At 45.9% G+C, this 27472-nt stretch overlaps 2 protein-coding genes across 2 annotated transcripts in view; both read left to right on the top strand.

Moving 5' to 3' along the window:
- Positions 1–23475, top strand: part of fhod1 (formin homology 2 domain containing 1) — a 71437-nt gene extending 47962 nt beyond the window's left edge. The window contains exons 14-28 of the mRNA XM_063188270.1: positions 38–61; positions 1037–1087; positions 2989–3161; positions 7791–8233; positions 8906–8930; positions 11308–12314; positions 12994–13149; positions 14104–14286; positions 14679–14798; positions 17365–17526; positions 18029–18219; positions 18867–19059; positions 19587–19752; positions 20123–20299; positions 21812–23475. Of these exons, the coding sequence (XP_063044340.1) occupies positions 38–61; positions 1037–1087; positions 2989–3161; positions 7791–8233; positions 8906–8930; positions 11308–12314; positions 12994–13149; positions 14104–14286; positions 14679–14798; positions 17365–17526; positions 18029–18219; positions 18867–19059; positions 19587–19752; positions 20123–20299; positions 21812–21891 (3151 nt within the window). The 3' untranslated portion in view covers positions 21892–23475. The remainder of the gene's footprint in view (positions 1–37; positions 62–1036; positions 1088–2988; positions 3162–7790; positions 8234–8905; positions 8931–11307; positions 12315–12993; positions 13150–14103; positions 14287–14678; positions 14799–17364; positions 17527–18028; positions 18220–18866; positions 19060–19586; positions 19753–20122; positions 20300–21811) is intronic.
- A 463-nt stretch (positions 23476–23938) lies between these two features.
- Positions 23939–27472, top strand: part of slc9a5 (solute carrier family 9 member A5) — a 53512-nt gene continuing 49978 nt past the window's right edge. Inside the window, exon 1 of the mRNA XM_063187945.1 lies at positions 23939–24351. Coding sequence (XP_063044015.1) covers positions 24027–24351 — 325 coding nt within the window. The 5' untranslated portion in view covers positions 23939–24026. The remainder of the gene's footprint in view (positions 24352–27472) is intronic.

Genomic DNA, 27472 nt, shown 5'->3' with positions numbered 1-27472 from the left:
AACATTCCTCCTCTTCAACTCCTCTCTCCTTTTACAGACTGCACCAAGTCGGCAGTGTTTGGTGAGTAGCTGACGAGCCTTGCCAAAGAATTTGATTTGGGCTTTTATTTTTTTAATTTTGAAGTGCTATGATTTTATATCATTATGGTGCTTGCTGTCCTAGGGGGTGAGGCTTGGCCATGGGAGGGATAGAGTAAGAGAGAACGAAAGAGGGTACAACTTTGTGTGTAGACTGTGTGAGTGTTTTTTTTTTGTTTTTTTTTGGATGGCCGGTTATACTTGTCTGGCAAATCTCACCATTACCCTCGTTTGACACAGATTTTGGCAGTAGCTTCTGTGGTGGAGTGCAGTAAATTTCCAAATTGGCTTGAATGCGCTCGTCTCTCTTGTGAGGGGCGATTACAGGCAGTGTTAGTTGTAAAGCCGTTTGGATGGCGAAGGGTCTTCAATGTGAGCAGGTGCTCATGGGAAATGAGCCACGCAAGGCCCCTCTTATGCTAACCTGTCCCTGTAGGCACAGTAGGCTTTTAATGCATCTTTCTATCTGGCTTTGTATCTGTCTTTTTCTCTGTGCATCTTACTTGCTCTCTCTCTCTCTCTCTCTCTCTCTCTCTCTCTCTCTCTCTCTCTCTCTCTCTCTCTCTCTCTCTCTCTCTCTCTCTCTCTCTCTCTCTCTCTCTCTCTCAATCTGCCTCGCCTGTTGTTATTCTCCTTTTCCTTTTCCCATGTTATATCCATCATCTTTCATTGTAACAGTCTTTTGAAGTACTTTTGAAGAACTTTGAAACTGAACAACAGCATCATAATGTTCTGCTTTTACGCTTTTTCTAGCTCATTTACATAGTTGTTACAAGAGTAGAACCTCTAGTTCTCTTTAATTTTATCCTGAACTAACCACAACAAAAGAATCCTTATCAGGAACTGGAAAAGGGGGGGGGGGGCCTTCAGATGTGTAGTGTTTCCTAGAGCATTCATCTGATCACTTGTGTTCACCCGTGTCCTCACCCTGTACACCATGACATGTTTCTTCCCTTAGCCCAGCGGACGTCGAGGTGCCAAAGGGCCGTAAGGTCTTTCAGAACTACGAGTGAGTATGTGTCTGTGTCTGACGAGGGTCAGGGGTTGTGACGGCGACACTCCCTCCCTCGCTGCATGGTGATTGGTGGCCTTGGGTTGGCAGGGGTTGATGGCTGCTCTTTGAAAGCCGTCATGCTTGCTCTGGGTGTGCTGGTTCATACAGTTATGGGTTTGATTTAATCCTAGCTGTGTGGTGATTTTGTGTGACAATGCTTCGGTGGTTGGAATGTAATTAAATAAAATAAATGATTCTTAATGTTCTGTTCTTTTTTTCTTTTTTTCTTTTTTGTCGTTTTGTCATGGAATGGTTTTGATGTGAATTTAAAGACCATAAGAACAGTAACTTTCAGGGTTGATTTGTGTAAGAGAAACTATTTTCCATAAAAATGGTGTTATAGTCTTACTGCATGGTTTAGGTGAGTGAGGTCAGCCATTTTGCGTGAAGCATTCTGACCAGGCTATATTTTCTCTTACATACCTCAAAGACAATTTTCAGCATGTAATGGTTCTTTTGTGGCCAAACCATGTGAAGTACACAAGTGCACATAAGGATACTTACTGTAAAGTACACAGAGTACTACTGGCGTGCTGTGGTGTGTACATAATGACTAATGCATGCACTGTAGCACCAGAATGATTGTTTGACCATAACGAATGCTAATTTATGGCCATGTAATGTATTTATTCTTCAACTGAGGTCCAGGGTCGGAGTTAAATCTGTGCCCTACATCAGCGATGTCTGGGCATAAAAAACAGCATTTATGGCGCTTTTATTGTTCGCTGAAGAAAACCATAACTATGTTGGCTTATCTTGCCTTTAAGAAGAATAGATATTAACTCGGAGGATATGAGGTCATTTGTTTGCCCCATGTTTAGCTGTGTGTGCAGAGAGAGAGACAGAGAGAGAGACAGAGAGAGAGACAGAGAGAGAGACAGAGAGAGAGACAGAGAGAGAGACAGAGAGAGAGACAGAGAGAGAGACAGAGAGGGAGACAGAGAGGGAGACAGAGAGGGAGCGAGAGCGACAGACAAAACAAGACAGAGACGGAGAGGGAGACGGAGAGGGAGACGGAGAGGGAGACGGAGAGGGAGACGGAGAGGGAGACGGAGAGGGAGACGGAGAGGGAGACGGAGAGGGAGACAGACAGACAGACAGACAGACAGACAGACAGACAGACAGACAGACAGACAGACAGACCGAGTTTGTGTGTGTTTTTGTCCAGATCATGGAGATGAGTGTGCTTTTGAAAGCGGTACGCGGGAGTGCTTGGGACCTTCTGTGGCTGTGGTGGTGGCTTTTGGAGGAGGGAATAAGAGGGGACTGGGGGTTTGGGGGATTGAGGAGGCTGGAGGGGGTTAGGGGACTTGGGGGAGCTGTGGTGGCTTGGCCTGGCTTCTGTCACTATGGCCACTGTCTGACTTCACAAGTGCGGGCAACATATCTGTGGCCCAGAGCGTTCGAGCGCTCCGCTTTCAGTGGACCAAATCACGGCGGGGTGATCTCAAATTTATTCTTTCTTTTTTATCATCATCTCTATGCTATATATTTTTTTTCTAAAACCAACAAATGTTGTTAAAAGAAAGCCTTTTTGCCCTTTTATCGCTTTTAGACATTCTCTCTGTCTGACTACTTACATCAGCTGCCAGTTGACCAAATAAAAACGAAAGAAATGAAAAAAAAAGGGTTCAGTGAAGTCACACTCCGTGTGTGTGTGTGTGTGTCTCTGTGTGTGTGTCTATGTGTTTGTGTGTGTGTGTGTGTCTGTGTGTTTGTGTCTGTGTCTGTGTGTATCTGTGTGTTTGTGTGTGTGTCTGTGTCTGTGTCTGTGCGTTTGTGTTTGTCTCCGTGTGTGTGTGTCTGTGTCCGTGTGTCTGTGTGTGTGTGTCTGGTGGCTTCTTCCTGTACTCTAGAGACACCTTCCTGAGGAGCCTGGCTGCCACACACCGTGACCGTGAGCGTAAGCGGCGCTCCCTGCAGGCCAAGGAGCAGCGGAGGGCCTCCAGGGAGCTGAGCACCACCCCCCCGGCCGACAGCGACGCGTGCTCCCCCACCGAACCCTGCACCCCAACCTCACCCACCGAAGGTACGGCACAGTAGGCATCCCCCACCAAACCCGAACCCTGCCCCCCAACCTCACCCACCGAAGGTACGGCAACGGCACAGTAGGCATCCCCCACCAAACCCGAACCTTGCCCCCCAACCTCACCCACCGAAGGTACGGTACAGTGGGCATGCAGGGTGCAGCCACCCCGGCCAGGGGTGAAATCACCAGGGGGCCGAGGTGGGGAGCATACATTGGCAAAAGAGATACGTACCTTTTTAATGTTATGAGTAAATAATGTACAAAAATGTATATCATGTCGCGGCCATTGGCTGTTCAGCACAGGGGTCACAACAGGGTCCCCTGTCTAGAACCACCCATGACCCCGGCCGACAGCGACGTGTGCTCCACCCCCAACCTCGCCCACCGGGGGTGCAGTTGGCATGCAGGGTGTAGACACCTCCTCGGCCGACAGCTGTGTGGGCTCCCCCACCTCACCCTGCCCTCCAACCTCACCCGCTGAAGGTTCAGTGCAGTAGGCATGCAGGGTGCAGCCATGGCCATCGGTTAGGGAGTTGGTCTTTGAATCAGACGGTTGCAGGTTCAAATCCCATTCTAACCAGTAGGAAATGACTGATGTGCCCTGGGGTAACGCAGCCAACCTCACATCACTCCAGGGGCTGTAACCAATACCCTGTAGAAAAAAGTGGCACCTACTGTAAGTGTAAAGTAATGTAATGTAATTTCCACAGGGTACTTGGGGTTTATGACCCCTCGAAACATCAGGTCCAGCCAAATAATATCAGTCTCCAAATAATATCATTATGATTAATATGTGTATTACTTACTGTATTATAGCCCTAGTTAAAGTTTTAACTCAGGCCTATTTAGACATGGACACACTGGAGGACAGGAAACACCCCATCAGGCATCTCACGATTAGGGCTTTCAGGCCGACCAGAACGGAGCCGGAGCCGGTGCCCGCACCAGTTACGTTCGGCACTAAAGTGCTTATCTGCGAACCCCCTGTGTTCATACCGGGCTCTGAACTTTTTCCGCACGTGACTGTGTTACCCGGATGAACCTGCTGACGGCCACGCTGTCATCACGGTTCGCGGAGAAAAACCTAGTATTTTGCGGTTTGCATTGCGAACCAACTTTCCGGTTCGCGAACTCAAATATCTGTGGCGTGAACACGACAGTCAGTTCACGATTAGGTGCGGGAACGGGCTCCAGCACGGTTCTCAGTCGGCCTGAACGTGCTAGATGTGGGAGAACGACGCCTCCAGTTTTGTTTAAAGGGTCAAGTGAAAATCAGCACTTTTGTATTTGATTATTATTGATTAGGAATAGAGCTTTGTGGTATGCAGGGCCGCTGACAGCTTTGGCTGGGCTCAGGACAAAGTCATCTTAAAGGGCCCCCCATCCAATACATTCAGTATAATAAGGACCCAATTATGGGCCCCCTATCTTCCTGGGCCCAGGACAATTGACCTCTTTGACCCCCACCCCCCCTTGTCGGCGTCCCTGATGGTATGAATAAAAACAATCTTGACTGTTGCCTGATGGGTCCTTTTAAAAGAAAAAAAAAACATTTAAAAGAGTCAAGGGCAGACAGGACTTGGCTAGGAATGCATTAGGGCAGGCACAGTCTAAAAACACTGCATGCCAAAAGACTGGAAGTCGAAAGGCGATGTTGCTACCATGTTGGCCGGATTCAAACAAGAGTTGACTGTAATCTTGGCACCTCACCCCCAATAAACCCTCAGCTCCGTAAACAAGGATCAGCTCCCCCTGCAGCGTTACCTCCTCTCTCACCCCTGCAGTCTCCAAAACCCCTTAACCCTCCCTCATGGTTCACACACACACTCACCTTTCACCTCTCCCGTTCTAAACCCTGCATGTTTCCCCCCATCCTTGACACCTTTGTGAGGTTGTTTCGTTGAAGGGCCCTGCTGCCTGGTGTTCGTGGGTCATCATGTCATGGCTAATTAGCACCCCACCCTTCCTTCTCATCTCTAATCACACCGAATGGGGTTTGTGACCCCTCTTCCGCTTACCCTCTCCTTCACCTGTTAGGGGGCAAGAGCCCAGAGGAAATGACATCTAGCTTTCCATTGGCCGCCGGTTAACAGTGAGGCCAAGGTGGGGTGTGTTTTTATGTAACGTGCACCCCCAGCTGGGTCAGAGTCAGAGTTTGGCAACTCCTAGAAGAATCTGACAGCGCATGCTCCTCATTACAGCTATGTGTGTGTGCGTGTGTGCGTGTGTGCGTGTGTGTGTGCGTATGTGCGTGCGTGCCTGCGTGCGCACTGTATCGGCTGTTTGATTACGGTTGCTTTCCTCTAAGGGGCTTGGAGGTAAAGGTTAAGTCCCTTTCACAAGAAATATGCACCTGTTAATCTTGTACAACATACGCCCACATACATACACACACAGTTCCTGCGCCCTTTACTAGAAAGTTTGGGCCATATATAACTGCAGCCCCCCACTGTCCTAATAGATTTAACACTAATTGCCGATATGAAATTTGTGCAATTAGATAGTCCCTACGTTTACATGATGACTACGTTTACATGATGGCAACATTTAATTCCGCTCTAACAACAATTCTGGTCGTTCCACGCATTCTCCTTTTGCACGCGATGATGCAGTACCCAGAAACACACTTCCAGGCAACAAAAATTGCGGACTTCCGGTCGATTTCTTGCATGAACGTTTTTGCTTCATTTAGAGAGCCTAAGTGACTATAAATGTTGTGGCCACCATATTGATGCAAAAATGCACCACGATCTGATGTAGCACAGCAAAGTTACTCTTTGACCACTCATTTTTCTGAGCTGGCCAGGTAAGCTAACACCTGCTTGGGGGTACTATCATAAAACCCCACCCTCAAGGGCATCACAGAAATCGCCAATTAGGGCTTTTAACATGTTATTTCTGTGCTATTACCAGGCTATTGCTATAAAAACATGGAATTAGATGGGTCTTTTTAAGTCAGATATTATTTGTGTTTTTCCGGCAATTTCCCAATCTTTGTTTGCGGGGCAGGGGCGGGGCCACGGTTGCCCGGGCAACAGTCATTGTAGGATCGCCCCTGCTGACAGGACACAGCAGTGCCAGTGACTGGTGTGGGCTGTAGTGGGCCATAGAGTGCATTCCAATATGCAACCTTGCGTCCTCCACTTGTGCTTGTGGCCTCGCCCCTCCTCCGTGGAGAAAACAATTCAACTTCCCAGCTTTCAGCCAAGCAAAAAATATTTTTTGGGCGACTATTCTTCATTCACCATCCCAATTGCAAATGAGAAAATCACATTACAATTGAGCTTTTGCGGGATATTGAAATATAATGCTGTTGTCAGTGATGTCATCACAACGTATTACTTCCTGGTACGAGGCCACAAACACAAGTGGAGGACTCGAGGTCACATATTGGAACACACCCATAGTGTAGGCCAGGGTTTAAGGGATCCAGTGGTGGCATCATTGCACGCTGGTGTAAATCTGGGTCTGCCATTTCCCATGAGGGCTATGTGACCCCAGCCAGCTTTTAGGAAGAGTGGCAGGGAGGAGCGGAGTAGAGTGGAGTGGAGCTCGAGCGCTTTAGACAAGCCAAGCAGGGACCCTTCTCTGTCCTGCTCCCAAAGACATGCAAATGAGGAGCCCGGCGCCCAGAAAAGGATGGACACAAACACTCACACTCACACTCACACTCATACACACTCATTTAAGCTTTCTCTCTCTCTCTCTCTCTCTCTCTCTCTCTCTCTCTCTCTCTCTCTCTCTCTCTCTCTCTCTCTCTCTCTCTCTCTCGCTCATCCACACACAGACACATGCACTCTCATTCACACACATTCATACAGTGAGCAGTGAGTGAGGTCCATGAAAAGGGAAAAGGGAAGGCTTGGCAGTGTAGTGTGGAGGCGGAGGGCACAGAGGGCTTTTCAGCCTGGACGGGAAGTGAAAGGAGGGCTAGCAGGGGGGCTATGCTCCCTGTCACACTCCCCCAAAACACCACACACACACACTGCTTAAGCTGCCAACGAACATACCGTACGACAGTGATGCAATGTCAACAACAGCGATGTACCGTAGCCGTTATTGCTTGAAAATGAGTGGGGTTTTTTTTTTACTTTTTCTTTTTTTTTCATATTCATAGGTCGTTGTTGTTTCTTTTTTGTATTTGTGGAGGTTTAGTACATGAATATTGTGTTTCTGTGCTTTTCAGCTGTTCCTTTTGCCCTGTCATTTGTTTAATTGCTTGTTGTATGCCTTTATTTCTCTCTCTCTTTCTCTTTCTCTCTCTCTCTCTCGCTCTCTCTCTCTCTCTCTCTCTCTCTCTCTCTCTCTCTCTCCCCCCCCCCCTCCTCTTCCCATATTTCTTCCTCTCTGCACTGTCTTTTGCTCTGTCTGTATCTCCCCCACACAAGCACACACAACCAATGTGCACACACAAACTCTTCTTTTTCTCTCTGGTGACATGGTGTCTACCTTCTCTCCTGTGGTTTGTGTATGCCTTACTTTGTTCTCGGGTATTCTTTCTCGGGTATGTGTTTATGTCTGCTCTCTCTCTCCCTCTCTCTCTGTCTCCACCCAACACAAAACCCAACGAACACACACACACACACACACACACACACACACACACACACACACACACACCCTCCATAGGGACGTCAGGGTCTGGTGAAGCGGATCCCCTGGTGGCAGGGGTGACGGCCGCCGCAGCCTCCCCCATCCCCATCCCCATCCCCACGCCCACGCCCACGCCCAGCACCCTGGAGCAGGCAGCAGACGCCCAGGCCAGCCGTCATGAAGCAGGCAAGACACAGCACATTCCATCGCATCACATCACATTACATCACATATATACAGTACTTTTACCTGTCCTACTCACTGTTTCACACAGTCACGCGATTTCTCTCACACACTCTTTTGTCTCATGTTCCCTCTCGTGCTCTCTCCCTCATACACACACACACACACACTTTTTGTCTCTCTCTCACACATTTTCTGTTTCTCTCAGACTTCCTCTGTGTCTCGTTCTCTCTTCTCACTCTGTCCCTCTCTTCAAATATCTTACTGGTTTTGGTGTGTGCTTTCTCTCACTTGCTGTGCTCGTTTTTTTTTTTTCTTAATTGGTTGCTCTCATTCTGTGTCCTCTTATACCTGTGTCACTCGGTGTCTTCTCTCTCTGTTTCTTTCCCCCTCACTCTCTGCTGCCCTTTCTCTCTCTTCCTTTTCCATAAGCGATCGCGATCTCTCTCTCTCTCTCTCTCTCTCTCTCTCTCTCTCTCTCTCTCTCTCTCTCTCTCTCTCTCTCTCTCTCTCTCTCTCTCTCTCTCTCTCTCTCTCTAGCCCACCCTCTCTCTCAGCCTATCTCATGTCATTTCCCCTTCTCCCTCCCACTGGACGATTTGCTTTTGTTTGTTTATGTCTTTGATTCAGTGATGCACGCAGTGCGTTCACCACCCAAAAAAAAAGAAAAGGAAGGAGAAATGGTGTGCGGCCGTGGCGGGTACATATTTGGCACGGGCGGCAGTGTTGCCATGTAATGAACATATCAGGGGTGCGGTTCTCGAAAGCGTAGTTGTAAGCCAGTTAGCAACTTGGTTAGTTGCCAATGGGAAATAGCATTGCACACAACAAAGTAGCTAGCATAGTTAGCAACTATGGTTTCGAGAAATGCTCCCCAGGGCAGTGAGCTGCTGCGGCCGCGCCGTCCAGTCCCCCTGACCCCCCTGCCAAGAGCTGTGCCAGCCAATGATTGTGTATCATGCCCACAGTGCCAGCTCATTGTGCCCGTGACTGGTGTGGCAGACCAGCGGGCAGCCGTCACTACTCATTCTCATACGGCAGATAGATGAAGACCCGCTCAAGCAGCGGTAATCACTCAGGAAGGATGGCGGTGGGACCAGCAGAATGTGTGCGTGCGTGTGCGTGTGCGTGTGCGTGTGCGTGCGCGTGCGTGTACGTGGGCGTGCGTGACAAGGGTGTATAATATGATGTGTGCAATAAGTTTGAAATGAGGAAACAGAATGATGTTTTTTTTTAAATCATTATAAATAATTTGTTATAATTTTGCAGTGTTTCTACACCTTGAGGTACAGTAGTGTGGCCATACACTATAATAAATGTCATACTATGTAGATATGCCATACAAAGGTCAGGGTTATGGTTGCTTTGCACAGGTTATGCACAGGTACAGAAAAGTTACATTTAACTACACAGAAATGGAGACCATCTTAGCTTAGGTTGAATTTTAGAATTAGGCTTATTTTTACTGCAAGAGGCTGAACTATATTTTGCCTACAGCACAAAAGCAAAGGGCAGAGACTATGCAAGCATTGCAACTGACAAAAATACGACGCCACAAAAATGGGGGAGCTATAAAGTTAATTTGAAGTACACGGTCAGTTTTTGAGAAAAACAAATGTATATAATTTACGCATATTGGCTGTACTGGACAACAATTGTCTGCCTTTGTGTGAGGCTTTTTAAATGTTCAAACAAAAACATTTTCACTGAGCCAGCTTTGAAAAATGTGGAAATGGCTAGATGGAATCTCTCTCCACCACCCCTCCTCCTCCTCTCTCCTCCACCCCTCCTCCTCCTCTTCTCTCCTCCACCCCTTCTCTGGTGGCCAAAGTCCAGTCGCGCGGGCCCCAAATGATCCCTCTGTCGCCCAGGGAGGGTAAATTAGGGGCTGGGTCTAAACTGTTTAAAGTATCTGATGAAGATCTCGGTCCTCCTCCCATAGCTTCCGCCATTGAATTTTATTTTTTTAACAAAATGTTCAGCCAGCTCTTGGAGCTTTGTTGTGTAGTGTACGGCGAGCAGACGTCCTTGGCCTGCCTCCTGCCTTCACAAAAGACCTGAAGGATGGTGCTGTGTGGAAATAATGAACTGTGCTCCAACGTTTGTGTGCTTAAAGGTAGGATCGCTCTTGTCAAGGTTTTAAATGGTCCTCTTTTGCTTTGTGTTGTGTTTAGATGGCCAAGATTTTAGATGGCCAAGATTTTAAGTAGTGAAGACAGTTGGCCATGACATTTTGGATGCATTTATTGGTCATGATGTGCAAGAGGATGCCTCTGGAGTGCCATTCGTGTGCTGCTGCTGTTCTGCATCTACATTAACCTTAAAGTGTGTCAGTTGTTGAAATGTTGCCAGTTTACTGTAGTGTTTTAGCCTAATGTGGACATGCAGACAGTGAAAGTACTCTTTGTCCAGTAATATAACAAAAAAAGGAGAGAGAGCACACTGGGCTCCAGCAGCTCCAGACTGTTTTCCCGTCCGACTGTCCAGTCGGCCACTGGATTGTGTGTGTGTGCGTGTGTGCGTGTGTGCGTGTGTGCGTGTGTGCGTGTGTGCGTGTGTGCGTGAGCGTGCACCACTGGATGGTGGGCTGAGCAATACTGGAGCCGCCTGCCAAAGAACAGCTTGGTCCTGCAGGAATGCACTGCTCCTGACAACACACACACACACACACACACACACTCTGACAACACACACACACACCATGACAGCACATGCGCACACACACACACACACCCAAGTGCACACACACACACCACACACACACACTCTAACAGCCCACACACACACTGACGGCATTCACACAATCTGACAGACAGGCTTACTAATGCTGCTCTCCTCCTTCCCCTCATCCTTCTCCTCCCTTCTTCCTCCGTCCTTGTTCTCTTCTTCCCTCGTCCCCTTATCCCCTTATTCCCTTCCTCCCTTGTTCTCATGTTCTTGTCTTCCCTTCCTCCCTTGTTCTCTTGTTCTCTTCTTCCTTTCCTTCCTTCTTCCTTTCTTTCATGGTTTCCTTCCTCCCTTGTCCCCTCGTCCTCTTCCTCCCTTCTTCATCCTTTCTGTCCATGTGATATTCCTCCCTCGTTCCCTTGTTCCCTATCTCCCCTCCTCCCTTGTTCTCTTCTTCCTTTCCTTCCTTCTTCCTTTCTTTCTTTGTTCTTTCTATTCCTCCCTCATTCCCGATCTCCCTCCCTTGTTCTCTTGATCTTGTCTTCCTCTCCTCCCTTATTTCATTATTTCCTCGTTCCCTTACTCCTTTGTCCCTTTCATTCTCAACTCTCCCCGTTCTCCTCCTCTTCCCTTATTCTTCTCTTCTCCCCTCCTTCCCCTTCCTCCTCCCTCCTTCCCTGTGTTTCCCCTGCCTGACCTGCAGGTGGCGTGGTGCAGCGGCAGGGCAGCGTTGCGGAGCAGAAAGACACCCTCTCCAGCGACCGCAAGTTCATGCTGGACATGCTCTACAGCAAGAACAACAGCAGCAGCAGTGGCGGCGGCGGCGGCGGCGGCGGCGGCGGAGGGGGTGGCGGTGGAGGTGGGGGGTCGCTGAAGAGCCCCGGCCTGGGAGAGGGCACGGACATGGAGGCCGGTCTGGAACACATGGGCATCGCCAGCCTGGCAGGCCGCCTCTCCAGCCTGCAAGCCAGGTCCAGCCAGCCAGGTCCCGCCGAGGACCCCACGCGCCGGGCCGAGCTGGAGGGCCTGGGTGGCACGGCGCAGGCGGCGCGCGCCAGGCTGGCAGAGGAGGCTCAGCACCGCAGGGTGCGGCCGCAGTACAGCATCGACGCCGAGACGCACGCGCGCAGCCTGGAGAAGACCCAGATGACGCCGCTGGCTCGCGACGCCCAGGACGCCTGGGACCAGCTGCAGCCCAGCTCCCGAGCCCTGCGCATCAAAGACCTGGACTTCTCCGACCTCAAGGAGGAGGAGGACATCGACGTGCTGGATATGGACGCCTTCGACTCGGGGAGCACGACCAACGGGATCCCCCCTCCACCGCCGTCCATGCCGGGCCTGGGGGCCTTACCTCCACCACCTCCTCCTCCCCCTCCGCCCGGTGGTGCTCCTCCTGGCATGGCACCTCCTCCTCCTCCGCCTCCACCTCCTCCAGCTCCTGGTGGTGGTGGTCCCCCTCCCCCACCCCCTCCTCCCCCAGGCATGCCTCCACCTCCTCCAGGCCCGATGCTGCTGGGTGTGGATCCGGTCTTCGCCAAGAAGCGGAAGACGGTGAAGCTGTTCTGGAAGGAACTGAAGCAGCCCGACAGCCCCAGGAAGTGCCGCTTCGGCTCGGGCACCGTGTGGGCGTCGCTCGACAAGGTCTCCGTGGATACGGCCAAGCTGGAGCACCTGTTCGAGTCCAAGGCCAAGGAGCTCCCCGTCGCCAAGGTAACAATAATAACAATAATAATAACAATAACATAAAAATAATGACACTAATACACACCCAAGGTCACCTTAGAAAGAAAAACACTAAAATAAAATGGTAAAATAAAATAAAAAATCAGAAAATGGAGAGAGAAGAATTAATACTAGTGCAAATGCTACTTTGAGAGTAGGTGGGGTTTCAGTGCATTTTTAAATGTTGAACCAGAGTCCTTTGATTGTATCTCAGGTGGCAGGACGTTCCATAATTTACAAGCAACATATGAGAAAGATCCTGCTCCCGTTGTGGTCAGTAAGATCTTTGGTTGGACTAATAATCCTGCATCTCATGAGCGTAGAGACTGTGATGGTGTGTAACTGTAATAGGTAAACAGCACACAACTTCTGGCGTAAACACACCGTACTTCTTTAGCCCCGGTGCTCGGTTGTTTAATAACAGCAGGAGTGAAATTTATGGCCCTTTCATTTTGGTCCAGTGGTGGTGGATGCTGTCTGGGTTCTGTTTTGTTTATAGGTCTGTTGTTGTGAAATGTAAACATTTGGATTGCGAATATGCATGTAGGTACAGTATATAGCTAGCGGTATATGAACTGGGTTTGCTATGCATTACCAAAACCTATTCTATTCTGTTCTGGTCTATTCTATTCTATTCTATTCTATTCTATTCTATTCTAAACTACAGAAAGGTCCTGAGACCAAGAGGTCTGAAATCCTGGTTCTGGATTCGAAGAGGAGCAATGCCATCAACATCGGCATGACTGTCCTTCCTGCTGTCCATGTCATCAAAACGGCCATCCTCAACTTTGACGAGTTTGCCATCAGCAAAGAGGGGATTGAGGTGAGAATTCGATTCAATGTCAGCGCTGCCAACATGCTGTCAAACAGGACAATATTATGGACATCATTCACAAGAACATTAGGAATACGCACACATGCACGCTTACGCACCCGCACAGGCACAGGCACACGCACACGCACATGCATATCCACATCCACACGAACATGCACAGGCGCGCACACACACATATGCACACATACATATGCACACACGCACACATGCTCTCACACACACAGGCACACACACACACACACACATACATATGCACAAGCACGTGCACACTCAAAGCAATCTGACTTGCTTGTTGTCACCACTGGAGGGCAGTGGTGTTCCAGGAACATTTGTTGCTCCAGCTCCATTCACTGGAGATTCTTGTGAGAGATTTGACTTTTTGTCTGACTTTGATGTTGGTTTTAAAATAACCTTAACCCACGTACTGTATTTCATTTTATTTCCTGTTTACTTTCCTTTCCTTTCTTTCTTTCTTTCCTTTCTTTCTTTCTTTCTTTCTTTCTTTCTTTCTTTCTTTCTTTCTTTCTTTCTTTCTTTCTTTCTTTCTTACTTACTCACTTACGGTCTTACACACTTGCATACTTTTTTGTTAGTTTCTTGCCTTTATGAATAGCTAGGATAGTGAAGGTAGAGCTGGAATTGAGGTGGTGAGAGAGATGTGGTGCTGAAGGCTTGATAAATGACCCAGGTGGAATTCGGACCTAGCTTCCCATGACCACTTTGCCCTTCTGCCCTTGCACTTTACTTCTGGTATCACTGTACCTCTGTGCTCAAATAGGTCATGTCATCTCATTGTTTTTTAAATATCATATATGTTTGGCTGGTGGAACACAATTTCAATCCTCTTTTCACAATTTTAATTCCTCGCTTTTTACTTAGGGAATTGACAATGAAGTATAGTACTTTTATTTTGACGCTTTGTTTGTGTCCTGACCTTGACAGAAAATCCTGACAATGACTCCGACGGAGGAGGAGAAGCAGAAGATCCAGGAGGCGCAGCTGGCCAACCCTGACGTGCCCCTGGGGACTGCCGAGCAGTTCCTGCTCACGCTCTCCTCCATCAGCGGCCTCACTGCACGCCTACAGCTCTGGGCCTTCAAGCTCAACTACGAGACCCTGGAGAAGGTGCGCAACTACATTACATTACATTACCTTTTACATTATATTGCATTACATTGCACTTGGCTGACGCTTTTATTCAAAGCAACTTGCAACCACACTACATTACATTACATTACATTTAGCTGACACTTTTATCCAAGCTCAACTACAAGACCCTGGAGAAAGTCCCCAACTAAATTACATTACATTGCATTTTACATTACATTGCATTACATAACATTTCATTGCTGTTTGAATGAAACCAAGGCTGTAAACTTGAAACCTTTTTTTACGTGTGGTCTTGTGTTCCCCTCCTCTTGTAGGAGATTGTGGAGCCGCTGCATAGTTGTGATATTATGCTATATAGTGTAAATACATGTTGTTGTTGTTTATTGTTGTTGTTGTTGTTGTTGTAGGAGATTGCGGAGCCGCTGTTTGACCTGAAGCTGGGCATGGAGCAGCTGGCCAAGAACAAGACCTTCAAGCGTATCCTGGCAACACTGCTAGCCATCGGCAACTTCCTCAACAGCTCCAGCGTACGTAAATGCCCTTCATGGGTTCATTTGTTATTTATGTGTTTTTGTTTGTGCCAATGACACACTAACCAATTAGCCAATGAGGAATGCCCTTCAACAAACACTGCAAATGAAATGCTGCCAAATAGAAAGGGTATTGTCTCCAATGCTGACAATCCTTGATGGACGTGATGCTTTGAGTTCGGTGGCGGTGTGAGGGAAATAACTAAAGTTGAGCAGGGGAGGAGAGAGAGATAAAAAGATAGAGAATGGACAGAGAGAGACAACAAAAAGATTTTAGAAGAGATAAAGTAGATGGGGAGAGTGAGAGATTGGAAACGACAGAGAGCAGGATAATAATTAGGGACAGAGAGAGAGAGAGAGAGAGAGAGAGAGAGAGAGAGAGAGAGAGAGAGAGAGAGAGAGAGAGAGAGAGAGAGAGAGAGAGAGAGAGAGAGAGAGAGAGAGAGAGAGAGAGAGAGAGAGAGAGAGAGAGAGAGAGAGAGAGGGAGAGACAGAGAGAGAGAGAGAGAGAGAGAGAGAGAGAGAGAGAGAGAGAGAGAGAGAGCAAGAGAGAGAGAGAGAGAGAGAGAGAGAGACTGTCTGTCTGTCTGTCTGTCTGTCTGTCTGTCTGTCTGTCTGTCTGTCTGTCTGTCTGTCTGTCTGTCTGTCTCTAGATCATGGAGATGACCGTGCTTTTGAAAGCGGGGTGTTTGGGACCTTCTGTGGCTGTGGTGGTGGGGGTTTAGCAGGCTGGTGGGGGTTAGGAGAGAGAGAGCGAGAGAGAATTCTACCCTAAATAAAAATCGATGTTCAATACATTTTGGCATAGATATTGTTAAGCAGATCATTCTCAATAATTAAGAGGAATCGGGATTATCATTTCCTGTCTTGATTAGTACAATTAAACCATTTTCAAACTATTACGAAGCCATTAAACCACTCAGCCAAGTCCTCAACAACACCAAAGATATAGGTCAACCAGCTCTACTGCAACTTTGAAAGAGATAGATGTGTAAAACTGGGCAGCCGTAGTGTAATGGTGAGGGAGTTGGACTGAAGACCCCAAAATCCTGCCCTTACCTCTCCCTACACCTCCATCCATGGCTGAAGTGCCCTTGAGCAAGGCATCTAACCCCACATTGCTCCAGGGACTGTACCCAATAACCTGCAATACTATAGAATGTAACGCGCTTTGGATTTAATAAAGTGACAGCTAAGCGCAATGCAATAATGTAATAATAAAACTTTCAAAATTGTGGGTGAAATTAACCATCAGACTAAAGAACGCACCCTCAAAGGTATTCTCATTGTTTATATAAACCACTGGCTTGGCTACTGTGCATGCAGGCAGAGCTCACTACAGTACAGTGGCACATGTAGGAGAAGGAGATGCCTCCTTTAATTCCTCCTGCTTTGTGTTTGTGTGTGGCTCTGCAGCTTGTGTATGGTGTGTTTGATGTGGGTTTGCGTGTCTGGCCGGTGACCTGGCGTAGGCTCCTGGTGTAAGGCGATTAGCAGCAGCCCAGTGAGATATGATATTATCGAGACAGATGTAGTTCAAAAGACCAAGGCCTCTGCACAGCAGCGTGACCCACAACTGAGACTGACAGGCACTGATGTACCTTCAGATAGCGCCAACAATGGTTACGTTTACATGAGACATTTAATTCCGAAATTAAATCACTTGGATTCTGAATGAAGCTTAAACTTTGCGCTTTGAAAACGTCATGTAAACACTTCTTAATTCGGACTTAAATGAAAGATCAAAGTAAACTTGGCAGAACTATTTAATTCGGAATGATTAATTCGGAATTAAAAACTTCATGTAAATGTAGCCAATGATAATGTGATGGTCTGCACGTGCACAGGCACTGTCATTAACCATGCCGCATGAAAGTGCATGCACAGTACCATTAACACCACTACATACTGCGTTCAAGATCATTTCCCCAGTCGCCTTCTTCCTGAAGTCTTTGGCTAAAGAGTTGTGCTACGGTAATTATTAGAGTCCACTAGTTTTAAGAACTATTTGAACAATTGCGGCCTTTGGATTTTTTGTTACACTCATAGAGTATAAGACTGTATCTTAACTTCATACTTCCCACCTATACCTTCTACTATACTTACCATTGTGTCCCCCAACTGCATGCATGCTAATTTTACTTTAATTGTGATAATGTCTGCCTCTGTTCTTTCTGTTATTTTTGGCTCTCTACTGTATGTCCACCTTTTATTTACCTGTCTTCTTGTCTCCAACCCTGCCCCCTGTCTGATTCCTATGTGGTGCAGGCAGAGGTGTCAAAACAAAAGTAAAAGTAAAAAAGGAAACAGTTTCCTTCCAACAGAAGTAACTTATCTGAATAACCAGTGTCACCTGTGTACCTGTCTTCGATCAGCTAACTCTGCACTGGTTGGATCAAGTTTGTTGTGGGGCCTTGTTAGGATTTTAGTATTTATCAGTAACAACGCAGTCGGATCTCATTCGGCACAATGGAGTCAATGGTGTAACAGCTGTGTAATACAATGTGCTAGTGTTGTACTTACACCATGAATTAACTTTTACTTTTGACACCTCTGGTTGCAGGCGAAGGGTTTTGACCTGAACTACCTGGAGAAGGTGACTGAGGTGAAGGACACGGTGCACAGGCAGACCCTCCTGCACCACACCTGCAGCTTCGTGGTGGAGAACTTCCCCGACACGTCAGACGTCTACTCCGAGATCCCCGCCATCACACGTTCCGCCAAAGTTAGTGACCCTCCCCTCCCCTCACTTTGCCCACTCTGTCCATGACTATTGGTTTACATGTACATCACTGTTTTTTACCAAGAGCAATCCAGCTGTATACAACTAAGCACAACATTTTATTTTTATGAGGCATTATTGAATTATTAATTGTATTATAATGATTTACTTAATGTGGTGTCAAGCTTTGGTCACATGGGGCCTCACATTGACTTATCTGTCTGCGTCCAGCAGTCTACTGTCAGGAGTTAATAAAAATCTTTTCTCCAAACATACATTTTAGTAGAATTTTGGACACAATAACCCATTTGAAACCCATAAATCACCTTATTTTGGAAGGCTGAGTGTGAAAATGAGCCACGGTCATAAATCTCCAGCCTTAACTTGCTGATCTCCTCTCCTCTCCTCTCCTCTCCTCTCCTCTCCTCTCCTCTCCTCTTCACCTCTCCTCTGCATCTCTCCTCTCCTCTCCTCTTCTCCTCTCCTCTCCTCTCTTGTGTCCCAGGTGGAGTTCGAGCAGCTGTCGGACAACCTGATGCAGCTGGAGAGGAAGTGTAAGAACTCGTGGGACAACCTGAAGGTGGTGGCCAAGCACGAGACCAAGCCGCTGCTGAAGAACAAGATGACAGAGTTCCTGAAGGACTGCACTGAGCGCATCATCATCCTCAAGGTGGTGCACAGACGCATCATAAACAGGTGCGGAGACGTCACGGCAGCGCAGTGCAGCGCAGCGCTGCGTGGCGGGTACTGTACGCCAAAAAAGAGCTTAGAATAGATCTGGGATGAATTGCTTCTGGCTACGCTATGCTACGTTGCAGCTGTGTGTGCGCGTGTGTGCGCGTGTGTGTGCGTGTGTGTGTGTGGGTCATGGGGGGTAATGGAGTGCACAAAGGAGTCAGTTGTCCCTGGCGCAGGGAGGTGCGCTTTTTAGGTGTTGAGGAAATGTGGAGTGTGAGGCAAATCTCTGTTTGATATGAGGAAATTACATCTGTATTAAATGGTCATTTCTGGGGATCAAATATTTTATCGCCAGAGACAGTCATCCAAGGTCTAGGACGTTAATGTGTGTGTCACATCATTTGTTTCTATCAATTCTCTGCACCAGCTGATGTTTATTCGGACAACTATCTAGCCAGGTAGATGAGCTAATGATAGATGAGCGTAGTCACATTAGGATAGAGACATATAAAGCACAAAGTGAGGGGTTGCTCATGAAATGACATAAAGCCGTAGAGGTACGCCAGACAAAAAAACACTGGGAAACACTGTCTTAGCCCCCAACCCCAGATGTTACTCTTTCAACTGTTGTTGCCAACCATGTTTGTTTTTTCTCTGCCTGACAGGTTCCATTCATTCTTGCTGTATCTGGGCCAGCCGTCTTACTCGGTGCGGGACACAAAGGTCACGCAGTTCTGCAAGATTATCAGTGAGTTCTCTCTGGAGTACCGCACCACCAGGGAGAGGGTTCTGACCCAGAAACGCAAGCGGGCCGCCCACCGGGAACGCACAAAGACCCGCGGGAAGATGATTACAGAGGTTTGCATCATTCTCTAGTCTTAGAATGACTGGTGACCCTAGAGTCAGAAAAGGTTTCTCTTATTATCAAAGGGTCGTTTTAAGTGCAAATAAAAGCTTAATATATTGACAATGGGTTATGAATTCAATGGTAAATTGAATTGGAAATTGAAATGGTACACTTCGTTGAGCACTCAAAACGCTTTACATTTATGCCTCACATTCACCCACTTACACACACATTCACACACCGTGGCTGTGGCTTCCATTCAGGGCACCACCCTGCCACCAGGAGCAATTTGGGGTTAAGTGTCTTGCTCAAGGACACATCGATGGGGTCAGACAGAGAGGGACTTGAACTTGCAACTTTCTGGTTGCCAAACAGGCTCCTCTACCAACTGTGCCAACACCGCCCTTTCTATAGTTGTATGAGTTTGGATATCGGTTACTGTTTATGTATGTCAATGACCAACTGTCTTGATATGAAGTTCTGTGCTGTACTTGACAAGTGTCCCTGATGACATTCTTGGCCATGTTGTGATCTCCAGACTGAGAAGTTCTCCGGAGCAGTGTCACCGCAGCCTCATGACAGCGTTTCCCCGGTCTCCACGACAACCGATCCTGAGCCTGCTGAGGAGGAGCATGAGAACATGAAGAACCTGCTCATCGCCGGCAACGACAACAGCAAGCTGAGGAGATCACGCGCCGTCAAAAGTATGATGCTGTTCTGAATAAAAATACTATTATACACACATTTGTTCTTGAGCTACTAATTCAGTATATGGCCATGGTCGTGACTCAAATGGTTGAGGCATTGTGCTGTTACGCTGAAAACCTGAGTTTGATTCCAGCCTGAGGTCATTTCTCAATCCTTTTTCACTCACACTGTCACACCTCTCACACTGTCCTATTGAAATTATTTTCAGAAAGCCCAATATGTGTATTTTCTTTTCTTTTTTTAACTCCACTAATATACATATTATTGATTAATTCAGTTTTGATTATATCTTTTTAGTCAGGAAGTTCAGATTTATCAACAGGTCTTTCTTCCTTCAAGGCTCATTGTTTTTTACTTTTTTATCAGGCCTAGGAAGGGTCAGTCCATGCCCGATGTCTGTAGCCAAAGACGACAGTGGAGGCTCCCAGGATGACGCTACAGATGAGATCATGGATCGTTTGGTTAAGTCTGTCACCCAGAATCCCACAGAAAGAGCATCCAGTCCCAAGACACGAAAACGCTCTCGTCTCAACCGCAAATCATGTGAGTATCCTAATACTGTATGGAGTGCTGCAGGGTAATACTTGGAAGCATTATAACATGACCCAGAGGAGACAAAAAGTAGCCGGAACATTAATATTTAATGTGAATAACATGACATGGAATGTTACCAACTTTGGCCAGATGACCAGTTGTAGAATGTAATATACAGTATAAACATAAGTGTTTCAAATTATAAAATGCAAACATGCACCTGTATTTGGACATGTGTAGTAATATTTAACCATTTACCTCATGTTCATGACTATATGGTGCTCATTTTTATATAATAGTATATGATATCAGCTGTATATATGATTTGTTTCCTGCAAAACTCTTTCGACTAGCTGAAATACTGGAGATGTACTGCATGTTCATACTACTTCATCCACATTCCATTCAGGAACTTCCTTTTTCATTACTGCTATGCAAACCACACTACATATTATTGTGGAATAGTTACTGGGAAAAATAAATGAAACCACTAAAATTGCTGGAAAATCCCTGAAATATATATTTTTTATTTTCTCTGACTGACCCAGAAAGGTCATGGGGTATACTAACTAGGCCATGTGTGATAAGAGTCGATATCCATTTCTGTGTGCATAAACAGCTTTATCTGTGTTCAAAACAGGGCTTAATCGACACTGCTTTGTGCATAAGTCTGCATAGTTTTGTTTTCACTGTCTCCCCAGCAGAGATGAATATCTTATTTTTCTACATGTGAAATACTATGAGCTGAGGATAGTGAAACAATGAAAGGACTGAAAGTACAATTACGGAAAGATATGGCGCTATATTATAACTACACTATTGTTGTTCACATATAACACAACCACAAATGACTGTTATTACTTGCCTCAACATTAATATTTGGCTCATGGGCCACAGTTGCTTGTGGTTTTCCAGAGTAACTAGCCATTCAGCCTTTCTACTAGCCAAAGTTTTGTTATCTGTATTTTCTTCGAAGTAATTTCTTTACCATGATACATCTAAGCTCAGAAAATGTGATGAAGAAATGCTATGAACTGTAGTGTGTTAAATGAAACTACCTATATCAGACCAATAGAATATGAATGATATTTCTTGGACCCGAATATAATATAAGGCACATACACAGGATATATGCTACTACTGAGATAAAGTTGAAGGTAAAAACTTGCACATCCAAACGTCTGACCAGGGAGCCGGGCCAATAAATAGCCAGATAAAAAGAGAGAAAAGTCTGCTACAACCAGGATTTTTTGCTCCCACTTATTTTAATTAATTAATAGAAAATTAGTGGGAGCAAAAAATCCTGGTTGTAGCGGACTTTTCTCTCTTTTTAACTGTACTGAGATAAATCATACTAAGAATAAGTTGCCAGCCAGAGTGGCTAGTGAGACAAAATTATTATCAGCCACGGCCATGTTTTACCCATTTTTGTCCGGTTGGCAGGTGCCATTGTCAAGCCCTTGTATGAAGTACTCTAGGAATGCATATAACCAAGCTGATTGTGTGCTTTCTTTGCTGCAGTGCGGAGGACACTCAAAAGCGGCCTCAGTGTTGACGTGGTGCAGGCGCTTGGACTCAACAAGGGCAACGACAAGGTCTGAAGAAGAAGAAGAAGAAGAAGAAGAAGAAGAAGAAGAAGAAAGAGAAGAAGAAGAAGAAGAAGGACATTTTATTGTATTATTCCTCTATGAAGTACAAGTAAAAGACCGCTCAAAAAAGGATTCAGAACTACAGTACGTATATCTGAAAACTGACCAGAAGACCCTGGTTGCATGAGACCTAGAGTATAAAGGCCCAAAGTGAGTGGTGGCCCCTCAGAGACGGTGCGAAGTGACATGGGCCCATTGGATGTAAGCAGAGTCTTCACTTCAAGTGGCATGGACAATCCTCCCAAGTTCAAGGACTGAAACATATCAAACAACACCTTTTAGGATGGTGTCCCGTCCTAACACACAACAGCAGGGATAGGTGGACTGCCCTGTTATTATTCAGTGGAATTAAAGTATTATTTTTTAACCACCTACAAATGTAGATGTTTGATGTAGCATATTTTACAGCCATGGTGTAAGTTTTTACAATGGGTATTTTGTACATATTTGAATGACCTGTTAATATAAAAGATGAGCCTGTCGATAATGTATTTTTTGAAATGATGAATTGAGCAGCACACTTGTTAGGGAATCTATATTATTATGTTTATTGTTTGTAATATTTTTCACATAGTATGTCAAAGTGTTTGTGAAAGGGATTTTGAAAGACTGGCGAAGACTTATTATGTGTCATGGAGAGCTGAGGGCAACATCATGTATCTTACACTTTTAGGCAAAGGAGTGCACCAAACTATTAAACAAGCCGTATCTCAAGGACACCTTGCCAGAAGGCAAATACAGGTCATTTGTGATGTGTGTTTAGCTGGACCTGAAACAGTGTTGAAATGTTTCATGATTTTTAATGCATTGTCCTGCATTGTGGTCATTGAGCAGTGTAGTGTGGAACGCCAGCTCAACACTGATAATGTTCTCTGTGACAATGATCAAAGTGTTGCAATGCAAGGAGGATCAGACATCAAATGGTATCATCTTTTATGCCATGTGGATGATCACACCCGGCTATGGATGTTGTTTTGTGGATCTGCTGTTACTATGTCCAGAGGTGTTTAGGCTCACCGTACATTAGGATATGTTCTGTTTTAAGACATGCCCAACCTCACAGGTTAATATTTACACGATCTTGGCTGTCATGAAGCGTTTCAATCATGTTTTTTCTTCCTTTGAAACAACTTCATCAATGCTGTTTTTTGCACAAGTGGTTGTAGGCCTACTGTTTTGGAAGGTTCTTGGTGGTATTGATAATTATTGCAATGATGCATTCATTCAAGGTTTATTCTCAAGTTTGTTGATACTAGATATGTGAATAATGCATGTTTACATTGAATGTATGAGTAGAAATGGAATATATATGTCTTCTTTTGATTAGGCACATATTTTACCCAGAGAAACATTTTAGGCTGTAGCTTGTGTTATTTCTTGCCACGATAACCCAGTCCTTGTCACTTTGATACACTACGCCTGCTTGTTTCTATAGGCCTACACAAAATGCATTTTTAAGCTTTGTTTTGTTTCTCAGAAGATGATGTTTTATGATAATAAAAGGACCCTAATCCATGAATAAATGTCTGACGTGTCTTTCTGGAATTGCTTGAGTTGACCACCTGGGGGAGCGCTCACTATTGAAATGTGATGGTTATAGTAGGCTAATTACATATCGCTCAGTCGTGTCAAAGTCTGTTATTGACTGGCTTTTTATTATTTTATTAATTTTTCTATTCAATTTATGATGTTTCTGTAGCTAACTATTTCATTCAGATAGCCCAAATCTGCGTCTTACAATGCCCTGATATCCACATAAATACAAAACAAAGAACTATCTAATGCCGCTGACACTCCTATTTTATTTCTCAACAAAGCATTTCTCACCCAGCTCATTCATGGAAAATGCCTAGTCAGGAATGCTACTATGGTGGCGCTTTAACAAAAAATCTTTACGGTCCCTTGAGAGTTGAATCACGTGGTGTCACAGACGCCAGCGGTACCTTTTGCGAGTTACCGGCGGAGAGGTTGGCGGTGTTTATATTGTAAACCGGTGGCGGTGCGCCCCGCCGTAGCCTACCCTTTACTACAACTCTGGACATATAAAAGAGGACGCAAGATGACAGACCGCTGAATGTACCGGGAAGATGATGCACCTGACTTTTCTCTTGCTGGCTACGGTTGCCGGTGAGGCTGTGGCTGACCTTTACGTGACAGAAGCATCGCTGCCTCCCGAGCTAGCCCTCAGTGTGCCGCCGGTGCCTACCCCCTCTGCACACCATCAGTCGGAGTACGAGCCGTCCGGGAGTGTGAGATCTGGCAGGTCCGCAGAAGATTCACCCGCAACCACCGAGCACGGAGAGTCCCATCACGGAGGAGGAGGTTATAAAATAGTACAGTGGGAATGGAGTTATGTTCAGACGCCTTATATCATCGCCATATGGCTTCTTATGGCCAGTTTTGCGAAAATATGTAAGTGGGTCTAAAGTTTTCCTCTTTGTTTGTTGTATGTAGACTATCCTAACCAAGAGGGTCACAAAGTGGGTTAGTGCACTGCGGCTTACTGTAAGTTGGCTTACTCTCTTAAAGTAGCCAGTTTCTTTTAACTGTGTAGCCAAAGACAGACTATGATTTTCATGTCCTTCCTCACTCATACCAGTGGCCCTACAATGCATGGCTTATACACGGTAGGCCTATCATTCCATTTGAGTAGTTGTGTCAATCTTCTAGCCTCCCATCACTCTAGTTCTTAGGTCATTACACTGACACTGACTGTCTGCCTGTGAGATTTAGGGTTGAGTTTTAAAACTCTTCTGATTGTGAAAGTCACAAAATGGCTTAGGCCCTAAATATATTGTTGACATGCTACAGCAATATCACCCTAATTGCCTACATGTCTTAGGTCTTTAGAGTGTCCTCTACTGATTGTGTCTAGGGTCAAATCCAGACAGGGTGAAATGACAAAACTGAAAACAGCTTCCTGTTCAAATTAGAACCACGGTTTTGTGTATCAAAGAATGACACCTTCTGCTTACATGCATGAGACATCCTCAGAGAGAGAGGAAACAATTTGGGGTTGTGTGAACTCACCTCATCCTTACGAGCATGCTTTCACAATTTCCTTATCTTTTCTTAGAATAAATCTCATTTCTGACGCATGACTCTGTTAACCAGTAACTTGTCTTATGATAAATATTATACTTAGGCTAGTAATGCAAATCATTTATAACCTCATTATTAACATATAATACTGTATATAATAATGCAACTCAACTGCAAATCGCCATATGCTTTAGTAGTGAAATTTAACCAGTTTCATGAGGTTGTAGTTGTTATACCAGCCAGCAATCTTCCTAAATGGGAAGATAGGCTGACTGGTCCACACTGTAAGATATTCTGTAGTTTTGTGGAGGCTGTTCTTTGATTGTGTGGGTGGTTGCTAGGCGCCTCTACAGCCCACTCCATTTTCACCCAAGCTGTAAAAATGCTGTTGGCACACTGAATAGACCAACTGATTAATGTAGGACAAGGCGAAAGCTACATGGTAGAAAAAATGCACAATTTGAATGAATTAGGTTACACATTTGTATTGCCATTGCTGTTGGTGTTTTATCATTTGTGAGTCATGTCAGTCAAAGCAGCTCAGGTTGAATATTTTTAGGCCCCTTCATGATATGATACACCATCGACTTACCACACCAGTGGAGTCCATTGGATTATGGAGTTTACACAGTGATTTCACAACTTTTCACAGTAGATTTTTGGATCCAACTGTCATGTCCTTTCCCAAGGGCAGAAGACACAAGCCTGAGTCACAAGTCCTCTAAGGTGAGGCTGGCTTCTGCCGTCCAGGTAGCTGTAAATGAAAGGAGAGAAGTTGAAGCCAAAAAGATGACAATGACATTGTTCTGTAACTTCAAACCTTCGCCCTTGTACTTTGCATAAAGGAACATTATTCTGTCAAGTGAATTTGATTTATCATCATCATCTTGTCTCCCTCCCTTTCCCTGAAAGTAAGACACTCTCTGTTCAAAGGGTTCAGTTGTAATGTAACAAGTTAAGTTGGAGTCCAAAGGGTTTAGTTGTAATGTAACGAGTTAAGTTGGAGTTGATGAATGAGAAACTCCATATGCAGACAATGCAAATGGCAAATGCAATGCACACATTCAGGCAACTTGGCATGTGACTCCCTGCTGCTTGGTATGTCACATAGCCTACTGTCTCTCTCTCTCTCTCTCTCTCTCTCTCTCTCTCTCTCTCTCTCTCTCTCTCTCTCTCTCTCTCTCTCTCTCTCTCTCATACGCCCACACACACAGACTGAGACACACGCCCCTACCGCTTCGCTCTAGCACACTACTCGCAGGGCTACTGTTTGCAACCCTGAGGTGTGAGAGACACTCCCCTGCCATGTCTGCAGAGTGGCGGCAGTGGCCACGGCACCAGAGCCTGAGGCTGAGGCAGAGGCTGAGGCTGAGAATAGAATAGCAGAAATATATACTGTGTATACCCACCTCAAAAATGCTCAAATATTCAGTAATACCCACCACAAAAAAGTAGACTACACTACTGGTGGCAGAGGCACTAGCCACAGTAGCAGGAGACAGTCCCTTGGGGCTTTGCCGGCTGAGAGTCTATGATAAGCACACCACACATCCACCTCTCCAGCACAGTCTATCTTTGATCGTGAAGGGGCACTCGTTCACTATGCGGCCGACCCCGGTTCGATTCCCGGCCCAGGTCCTTTGCCGGTCCTTCCCCGTCTCTCTCCCCACTTGCTTCCTGTCAGCATCTTCACTATACTATCACAAATAAAGTCAAAAGACCAACAAATATCTTTAAAAAAAAACAAAAAAAAAGGAATCACCACTGCCTGCCATGTAATAGTTCTGAAATGTAGACTCATTTTATTTTCATTTCATTTATTTGTAAGGTCAGCTGTCCCAAACAGCCAACGCTGACAAATCAAAAAAGACTGGTAGGGTGGGGTGGAATCATTTCTCAAAACTGTTCTTTGTCCTCTTGTGTTGTTGGCCTTTTTATACTCTGTGTACCCAACGGCAAAGCAAGTTACCCTTTGAAACAATACAACCAACTGGCACTCGCACTCATTAGTTGTAATAGAGTTCTCCTCAGCGGTGGTGGAACAATTGCACAAAGGGCCCCAGGGCAAAACACTGATAGACACCCCCCCCCTCCCCACCCCTCCATACGACCTGCCATGGTCACAACAGGGCCCTCAATACCAACACAGGAGGGCCCTGGGCCCCGGTGCAAATGACCTGCTTGCCTCCCCTATAACTCTGCCCCTGCCCCCGCTCATCAGTGTATATTAAGGCCCACCTGGGGGAAGCGATTGGCCTTTTCCACCCTGCTGTTTCCTTAACCTTTAACGTAAGGAGTGGACGTGCTGTCTGTCACAGCACAGCGGCGTCCAGGGAACTCTTGTGAAGAGTGAATTTCTAAAGAATGTCAGGCTTCTATGGAATACAGTATATACTGTGCAATGCATCACTTAGCAGCCTGTTGGCTGAGATCAAGTGAAACATACTGCTTGTGCGGAAATACACTGAATGGCTTTCTGATGTTGATATAC

The sequence above is a fragment of the Engraulis encrasicolus genome, chromosome 22 (genome assembly GCF_034702125.1).
Source record: "Engraulis encrasicolus isolate BLACKSEA-1 chromosome 22, IST_EnEncr_1.0, whole genome shotgun sequence".
NCBI classification, from domain to species: Eukaryota; Metazoa; Chordata; class Actinopteri; order Clupeiformes; family Engraulidae; genus Engraulis; species Engraulis encrasicolus.
Note: the sequence above shows the minus strand (reverse complement) of the source record. Positions and strands in the feature narration are given on the sequence as shown.